The 9335-nt window shown below is 41.0% G+C and overlaps 1 protein-coding gene across 1 annotated transcript in view; it reads left to right on the top strand.

Annotated features, from left to right (window-relative positions):
* Nucleotides 1-4977: 4977 nt before the first annotated feature.
* Nucleotides 4978-9335, top strand: part of LOC104528982 (microtubule cross-linking factor 1-like) — a gene marked incomplete at its 5' end in the record, with an annotated part of 22199 nt that continues 17841 nt past the window's right edge. The window contains 2 exon segments of the mRNA XM_010173145.1: nt 4978-5145; nt 9291-9333. Of these exon segments, the coding sequence (XP_010171447.1) occupies nt 4978-5145; nt 9291-9333 (211 nt within the window).

The raw sequence follows: 9335 nt of genomic DNA, 5'->3' as shown, positions 1-9335 counted from the left end.
AAAACCTTGCCACGCAAACCCAATACACATAGGTTCAGGACATCAGAAGTGTCTTCTGGAGGACCATGACAGAGGAGTAGCTGCCTGCACACCTCCTGCACCCTCGAGGCTTTACCAGTGCCAAGCTCTGCCCACACATTCCTTAGTATCAGTTGCCCTGAATGGTCCATTTCACTATGGTGGATGGCTTGGCCCTGCAATCCTCCTGCGTGCAGGACCTTCGCCATGCTCACCAACCTCACAGACCCTAGTCCTTGCTCTACACACGTTGCAGACTTTCACCCATAAACAGCAGCTCCACTTAATTCATATATGATCCCAAAACACAGTAACTAAACAAAACTAGAACAAGAAACCACTTTGCCCATGTTGTCCCAGCTTTAAAAGCTCTGAGAGTATCAGCAGACCCGGACCACGTCCTTCCTGGATCTCAGCAGTACTCACCTCCCAGTATACCACTGACTAGTCAGGCTGCGCTGAAAAACACCCAGGGCTTTGGAGGTCTTCTGCAGTTTGCTTAAGCTCTCAGCTGGAAGTAAGCACTGTTTATACAGGAAATCTGGGGTGAGTGGTGAAGCTGGAAGTCTCCAAGGTTTGCACCTGCCCAGGAGAGCCCTAAGTGGCCTGTTCTGCCTTGCAAGCTCCAAGATGAAATGCATCAGCACTTGTTTCACATTAGGAAGGAAATTTTGCAGTAGTCTAGGAGTGGCTGAGATAACTAGGTCAGAAAAAATAAAGAGCTTACGGTAACTTGAAGTAACCCATAGTTATTTTTAACATTTAACATTAATATTTAATGGCTTGTATTTTCAGCCTGCACTCTTTGCTGCTGACTTTTTCACCCTGCCTGGGAAGTTGAATTGTTTTGAGAAAAATTATAAACTCTGCAGCCTTAATTTCAATAAGGGGCCTCTAATTTTATATTTTTATTATTTGAGGTACTCAACTTGGTGGAAAGTACACATCTCACTTGTCTGGGATTCTTGTGCGGCCAGAGTGCGTGCAGGGATGAAAGCATAGCAGAAGGGAAAGGGGAGAAAAACAGTTAGTTGATGAGAGGCAGAGTAGATGGGGACTCTGAGAAGGGTCAATTCATCTTTCTTGTAATGACTGGTAGCTGGGGCACACAGCAGAAAGGGTCGGGGAAGGAGCTGTCAAGGCTCAAGAGCCAAGCAGGAAGTGTTATCATGGGCAGGAGATAAGCAGGCCAGTTGGGCTGGTGGTACAGTAGAGGAGGGCTTGCTGTAAGTCAGTGCTTCTATGCATGTAGTAAGAGATCAGGGAGAATAGCCTGTGGAAAAAGGAAAAGCTTTGGTTCAGTTGAGTAGAAAGGGTGAGATGCCTGTTGGATGGTGTAAGATCAAAGGAGTAAGAAGGAAAAAAGTTTACACATCTGTGGTCCAATGGAAAAAGCATTAAAAAAATACACTCATGTTGCTGGAGGGGTGTCAAGAAAATCCCCAATTAGATCTTTTTTTGCTCATACAATATTTGTTTTCAAAGCTTAGCTAAAAGAAAAGCCCAAAGGAATAGTAATTAAGAGCTAAATATACTGAAATTATTTACACCAAGACCCACGTTCACTTTTACCTGGATCTGTGACTACAAAGAGAAAATGCACAGTTCTCATTTGCTCTTTAGGTTCCTGATCTTGAGGTTTTTAATTGACTGTCCTACTAAAGTCCTTGTACTACCAGACTGTGGCTAAATTCTTAAGTGAAATTCTCAGAGAAAAAGAAAAAGAATTGTGATTAAAAGCAGAACCAAGCTTCGAAAACTGCTCTGGTCCCAAGCTTTTCTAGAGCTGGAGGCTCCCATCTCTGGGATTGGTTCTACATAGTATAGACTCCAAAGTCTTGGAATTTAATTGAGATTTACTACATTAAGTTTTTACTTATTGTCAGCTGTTGTTCCCTTTAACTATAAATCCTGAGCCATGGATGCAACAAGACCTTAAACTGTTTTTTTAATTCTCTTGTCTTAGATCTTCTGTGAATCAGTCATATTCTTCCATGCTCTAAATATTGGTAACTGGTAAGGTACTAAAGAAGCAGCTCCCTGCATGGAAGACTGTCCAGGGAATCACAGGCATGACCTGTTTCTTCTGCCCGTACAACATCCCTGGGAGGAACGGAAAGACCGTAACAATCCTTGTTATGTATCTATGGGACTTATTCTTACGCAGAAGCTGTTTGGCAATTTCACCAGCAGAAATCTAAAGCACGTCTAGATGTAAATGTTGTATTGCAGAGCACATCATCTTAAAAGTACCTTGTTCTCCAAAAACACTCCAGTTTGGCAACACAGAAAAATAATCTCACAGACCTTTCCAACTTCAGACTGTAAATACAAAGTAATGCAAAAGAGACTTCTCTGCAGGAATTAGAAGTATGTAACCAAAATTGGATTTATATTGGCAAATTAATTAGAATCCCAGCAAGCCCAGGGGACACCTGGGGTACTTGTCTAATAACGGCGACATTGATGTAATGCCTCTCGAAATAAGACATGCCCTCATCCCAGTAGGCTGCAAATCTACAACGAGGCTCTTTTGGCTCCTCTTTGTACTAGTCCATCATTTCTTTCTTTGCAAACTTATTTTTTTCTAAATTATCTAAAGCTATCAAATATATGCACAGGAATGAGGGATGTAGCTTGCTTTAGTGTTATTTGGTTTTATTTTTCTTCTCATTTCCCTCATGGAGCCTTTAGACTACTTGGCCAGAGAAAAGTTTATGCAGCATACCAGAGAACACAGAACGTGGCTCTTGAATGAAAGCACTTCACAGACATTTGAGGTCAGGGTTTTCAAAGAGGATGAGGACAGATTTTGATGCACTCAATGCCCAGCAGCTCCTGTTGTGACACTAAGAACAAATCTTCAAACCAGTTTTTATTCTGATTACTACACAAAGGGCTTGAGATGTTTGGAGAATTTAGCCTTAACTGGGTATCAGAACAAAAATTCATAGTGGAAACATAAAATCTCATTATATATTGAAAAGTAGGTGATCTTACATGCATGATGGAGACTGCTACTGTATAGTAGAAAACTGCTAATTGGCATTAAAAGTTAATGGAATTAATTCTGCTTCTCTAGGTGTGTGTCTTACAAAACCCTTTGTTGTACATCATCACATTTCATTAGCCCAAACAGATTCTAGGTCAGTCAATGAGCACCTGCGGTCATTTCCCTGCATCTAGCGTGTTTTTGCTGATGAATCAAATGACTTGGAAAAAGCAGACCACATTTGTTTGGTTTTTAAAGAAAAAAGGCACCACAGTATATCTGATTAATGATAACAAAAGTGGGTGAGGTGAGTTCAGTGATGCCAAAAAATCTGATGAGCATATGAAATCAGCTTAGTTGTCTGCATACAATTTTATATGTATTGTCACTGAAAAAAGCACATTAAAATTATTTAGATTTTTGTGTACATCTGTTTACTTGACTTGTCTACAAAGAAGTCCCCATGTAGGTACTTCTTGAAACACCAGATAAGAATTGCAGGAAGCCTCCACTTGGGAAAATAAATAAAAAATAAAATTAATTAGAGTATCATGCAAGAATTGAGACAGCTAATTTGAGTTAGGCCTTCCCAATGAAGCTGATGCTTTCATGAGAACGAGGTGATTAAATGCTGAATTTGTCGAGTAAGCTTTCCCATTTTTCCACTCATGACATGTTTGCTAATCAAGTATAATTTTCTTAAAAGTAATTTCTATTCAAAATAACTTGTCAGATACAATCTCTGGCTACTGCCTGGCCTTTGAGAGGCTCACTGGGAATATTTGATTTAAATTTTGGATAAATAAATCATGTTACACATTTCTGTTTTCTAATTCAATGACTGCAAAAACCAGTGGGATACCTTTTGTTTTACTAGTACAGAATGGATCTTTAAAAAACGTTTTTCAATATTTAACATAAAAATGACAGGTTTTGCAAGTCTCCAGGGAATTTGCAGAAAGTAAATGCCAAAACTAAGGAAAAAAAATAAGATATTTGAATAAGTATACACGCTGTCTTTCGGTACTTGCCATGATCAGATGTCAGCTCTGGGCTAGACTTTTAGTTTAACTCCATTCTTGGCTCCAGGCTAGCACAAGAGCACAGACAGCATTTTCAATACGACCAGGACATTCTCCACAAAATGTGGATGGGAGTTTGCTCTTTGATCCTATCTGCAAGAGGGCAAGTGGCCTACCTAGCATTCGTGCCTCTGGTACCAAACGGCATGCTGCTGCAAAGCTAACCTGTGTGCAGCTGCCTGGGACTGAGGAGAAACATGAAGTACAAACTAGTGAAACATCTTAGTGGAGATACTTGGCTCAAAACCTCACATTTTTTTCCAAAGAAATTTTATCTGATAATACAAAAGAATTGAAAATGGATCCCTTTTCTTTATATGTAGTTTACAAATATTTGAGGTTTGATGCTGAGCAATGACTGTATCTATGAGACATCCAGCTACTCAATAAACCTTGGGAATGATACTCTAGCTTTGGTTTACAGTATTAAAAAATAAGTTGTTACAGATGTCCTCAATCCAGAAAGATGCTTAGTGCCTTTTTCAGTGTAACTTAAGTACCTTTGACTTTCGTGGGTGCTTCAGGACTAGAGCTAACAAGAAGTAGAATCGTAGAATTGCAGAATTAGAATCATTTAGGTTGGAAAAGAACCTTAAGATCATCGAGTCCAACCATTAACCTAACACTGCCAAGTCCACCACTAAACTATGTCCCTAAGCACCACATCTACATGTCTTTTAAATACCTCCAGAGATGGTGGCTCTTCCACTTCCCAGGACAACCTGTAGACAGAGAAGGAGTTGCTATTCTTAGTTTTTTTCTGCAAAAGTCAGCCAAGGCACTTTCTCTTCCATGCAGTGGTCATGCAGGCATTTTTTCTCCTAAAAATGAAACAGGAGGCTAAAGCCATCCAATGACAGCATTTCTTTTGCTTTGTTGTGCCAGGCCAGTGAAAATCGGAAGCTCCTGAATGCTCTGAAGGGTTTGCTGGATGACTTCCGCTCAGAGCTGCGGGACGAGGAGCGTGAGCGCCAGGGACTCCGGCAGCAGTACGCCCTACACAAGGCAGCCTGGGAGGTGGAAATAACTGAACTGAAGTGTCGTCTTGAACAGGTAATGTCCCCTGCATCCAACACCAGTAAAGAATAGCTGAGGTGCTTAATGAAATGGGATATGACAGCCAGGAAAGGGACTATATTTATTGATTTTACCCTGGTGCCTGAAAGCCCCCCTGAAGCCTGAGCAAAACTTTGCCTCTTGAGTTGACTCTTGGATACCAGTTGTCCCAGTACGATTGCTTATGTAGTAGGTACTGTATAACGTAGGTGAGGACAAAGGAGCCAAATCTCTTCTTGCTGTATTTTCTCAAAAGAGTTGGCTGGTAGAGTATCAGCTGCGCTAATGAGACATGCTGATGTCTGTATTTATTGGCATTTACAGGAGAGAAAAATGTCTTGATATTGGCACACTCACAATTAGCTCATCACTGTGCCTTGGCACATAACAACTATGGTATTTGATGCATAGGAGAGAAGAGTGATTTAATAATACTGAAGTGATAGAACAATATGTTTATATTAAACCAGCTATTCAAAGCTACTGGTTAGTGATGGATGGTAGCCCACCAAAGAAGAACTCTAGCTACCCACCATGGAATACTGTTAGAAGTATTTATATAAAATCTGGTGCCATGTGCTTCAGTGTCATGTATGGCTGTTCACAGAAGATGCACTGTTTCTGAAGCAATATGAAAACAAATCACCAATAAACCCACAAGGATTCATTCCCAAAGCTCACGGCATAAAAGCTTTTATTTTCTGCATTGAAGAGAGGAGGGGTGGGAGAATTAGTATGTTCAGGTCTTGAGGAAAAGATTTGTAATTGTAGAGCTTCTCTGCAGAAGACAAATATAATAAAAATATTCACTGCTAGGAGAGCGGTACATTTCGGAGGATTTACTGAATGTCAGAAACTGATGCACAGAGCTGAGATGCAAGTGCTGCTTTTCCTGCCCAGGTCCTGTAAGCTGCTTTCCCAGAATGGAGGAATAAGCTTTCATTTTAGCAGTTTTCTCTCAACAGATTCAGCTTCTCAGTTCAGCTGCTTCTTAGTTCACACACATTTCCAGACAACGGATAACTTGAAAAAGGAAATAGTCAATTCCCATTTTTGCTCTTCCCAAAATAAAACCTCAGTGACAGATTTACCTTAAATTCGAGGTGGCAATGAAGAACAAACCTTAGAGAAAGTTAGTCTGACAATGAACTGCCAGTTTAGAGCTTCCATGCTTTGCTTTTGCATGGGCAATTGACTCCCAGGCTGCCACTTTGGCTGGTGTTTGTCACTGGGACAGTGCTGCCACTCCTGCCCAGGGAGAAGAAAGATTTGCACCCTTCCTTCTGGGGACTTCATCAAGCTCTTTGCTACCTCCACTGGTAATAATAGGTATCATACGGTAATTACTGAGCCATGGGTGTTACTTCTTACATTTTTTCAAGCAAATGAGAAGATTCAAACTATTCAGTATTTAAGACATAAAACTGTCTTCCTTAGGTAATTCCCCACAACATTTCTATTTCACAGTAAAAACAGGTCCCTGAGGCAGCAGCAAAAACATAGCACATCAGTCATTAAAATGTCAGTTAGGATAGGGCAACCAATGTAATCGTCCCACTGAGATCTACTGTATGTTCACAATTACAAGGAGGCAATTAAAAAACTAAATATATAAAAAAAATAAGAAGTCTGAAATAGAAATAATAGAAACATAAATTTAACTCAAACTAATGTTAAAGATTCAAAATATGGGAAGTTTTCACAATAGGTTCAATTTCAGGATTGAAATGGGAGGAGTTAGTGAACAATGTGTAAAATATCAACATTACATATAGTCATGTTAACATCCTTTGCTATTCTGTGCCCAATATGTGGCATAAAAACAGCTTTAGCTAAATAGCCAAGTCTGTCAGGTTAGTGTGGGTAGGTAGACTCTCATGTCATTTTGTTGTTCTGACTGATAGTGATGAAGCAGCAGGCTGTACAGTGCTCCCACCATAGGTTTCATATAGAGCTGCCAACCCCTTGACAAGCCCACAGAGAATCAAGGGCCTTTCTAGTCTGCACTTTTATCTTCTCTGCTGCTCTTTTCCACTTTTTTATGAAGCAACAGGTCAATTAACAAGAGCATTTTCCTGAAGAGAGTCAACTCCTAATAATAGTCACTGGCAACGGTTTTGCGTTTTGATGCTTCAACTCTCTGTATAGGAAAGAAAGAAAAAAAAAGAAAGAAAACTCTTTTGATACAAAAGCACTGCATATCAGAGGTGACAATGCACTGTTGCCTGCTGCTTCAGAGCTTTAGCACTGCATATATCATTAAAAATAAAGTCTTGGCTGTCAGAAATGCATGTACATCTTATTTGGCAGAAAGAACCTTAGACATTGTTTTTAAGATAAGAAATAATGAGATTTTTTCTGCGTATGGAATTGTGATAATGCTGAGCCAATAAGGAGTCCCAGTAATTCTCAGCCTCCAGCTGGCCAAGTGAAAAATCCCAGTACTCTTTTCCATCAAAACATAGGCAGAAGGACTCTCCTTGCCAGGAGCATTGTTCTGCCTTCCATAGGCATCAAGCACTGTCTTGTTAGTCTAAAGACACTGCCTCTGACTGGAGAAGGTTTTAGGTCCCAAATCACTGAACACCAGGAAATTATTCTGAAGATATATCACTGTATACTTGCCTTGGTTTCAAACTCATCTTTGTACTTATAGATTTCCTGTATTCTTCTCAAATGGAGCAAGAGCCAGGGCTGTGGTCTGGTGAGCCCATGATCAGGCACAGGATGACTTACTGTATTTTGGCAGCTTGGGCATGGCACTCTAATGGCAGCCATGCATTCTTGGGATACCGCTTTTCTGGAACGTGTTCTTACTCCCCACTGCCTTTCTCAGGTTTCCTGCCCTTCTCAGGCACCTCCACCCATCTTGTTTGCTAACTGAAAGGCTGAGAATTTGCCTGGTGGTGGTGAAGAACTCAGTGGCATAAGGGGGCAGAGAAAGAATGAATCTTGAATCCTGAATCCAGTCTGAATTTCCCTTTGCTCAGAAAGTTTGGACTTTTTTTCCACATAGGGCAAGGTGAAGGTGTTGTCTTTCTCTCTTGCTAAAGGAGCATGTTTCCCAGCAGACCTGCTGCCTCTTCTTTCTGAGGACAACTTTAACTTCAGAAGCAGAAATGAGTTTTCACTGCTTTTCACTCCAGCTCACACGCAGAGCCAGGGGACAGAGATAGTATCCCATTCTGAGTCACTCACACACCTTCTGAGTTGTCAACAAAAGGTCAGACTTCAGGGATAAATTCTTCACTCCCTTGAATTTACACAAAACCATTGAGCACTTTTTTCACTTTGACAATGGCCAGGTAGTGGCCCAGGTTGGCCAGAGAGGTTGTGCAATCCCTGCCCTTGGAGGTTTGTCAGGATCCAACTGAACTAAGTCCTGCTCAACCTGATCGGATCTCAGAGCCAACCCTGCTGGAAGCAGGGGGTTGGGCTAGAGGCCTTCTGACACCCCATCAAGCCTGCATTTTCCTATGAATCTATTACCTTGGGCCAGCTCTTCTGATCTGGTCAAACTGACCCCTGAGCAGGAAGTGAAGAAGCAGGATGGAAGGTGGTATCAGCTAACTGCCCTAGAAACCAGTTCAAACACTGGAACCTGCAGAGATGGGGGGATGATCTTGGTACATCTCCTGCTGCTGCTAACACCTTCCCTTGTTGGAAGGTGTGAGGAGCTGTACCATAAGACCATTGCTGAGGATTGTTCTGGGAAAAGTCTCTTCAGAAGATGAATGCACTCTCTTTAGGCTTTGGGTGCACTGAGTGAGAGCGAAAAAGCAGAGCAGTAGCTGAGGACGTTGTCCTAGTGATTATCTCAGAGATGATGATGAGGTTGGAGTTTATCTCCATGTTTTCTTCATTGATAGTACCCTCAGTTCCATCAGTAACTTTGCAACTGATCCCTTAATAGCATGAGCTGGTAGAGCTTGAGAACTTATTCACTATGTTTTTCACTGTCTTGATTTTAAAACTTTCTTCAAGTTGAACGTATTTGCTCATTTACTGAGATCCTAAGGTGTAAGAATTTCCATAATTTTGCCATTACCTTTGTGGAGTTAGATTTTTAACTCAAATTCATTGTCAGACACAGGCTTTTACCACAGAAAGGTTAATATCCTACCATTTTCCTTTAATGCTAGCTGGAAGGGAAGAGTGAGAACAACTCAGGAGAAACAGGCCTCACT

This window comes from Antrostomus carolinensis, unplaced genomic scaffold, assembly GCF_000700745.2.
Source record: "Antrostomus carolinensis isolate BGI_N321 unplaced genomic scaffold, ASM70074v2 scaffold19858, whole genome shotgun sequence".
NCBI classification, from domain to species: Eukaryota; Metazoa; Chordata; class Aves; order Caprimulgiformes; family Caprimulgidae; genus Antrostomus; species Antrostomus carolinensis.
Note: the sequence above shows the minus strand (reverse complement) of the source record. Positions and strands in the feature narration are given on the sequence as shown.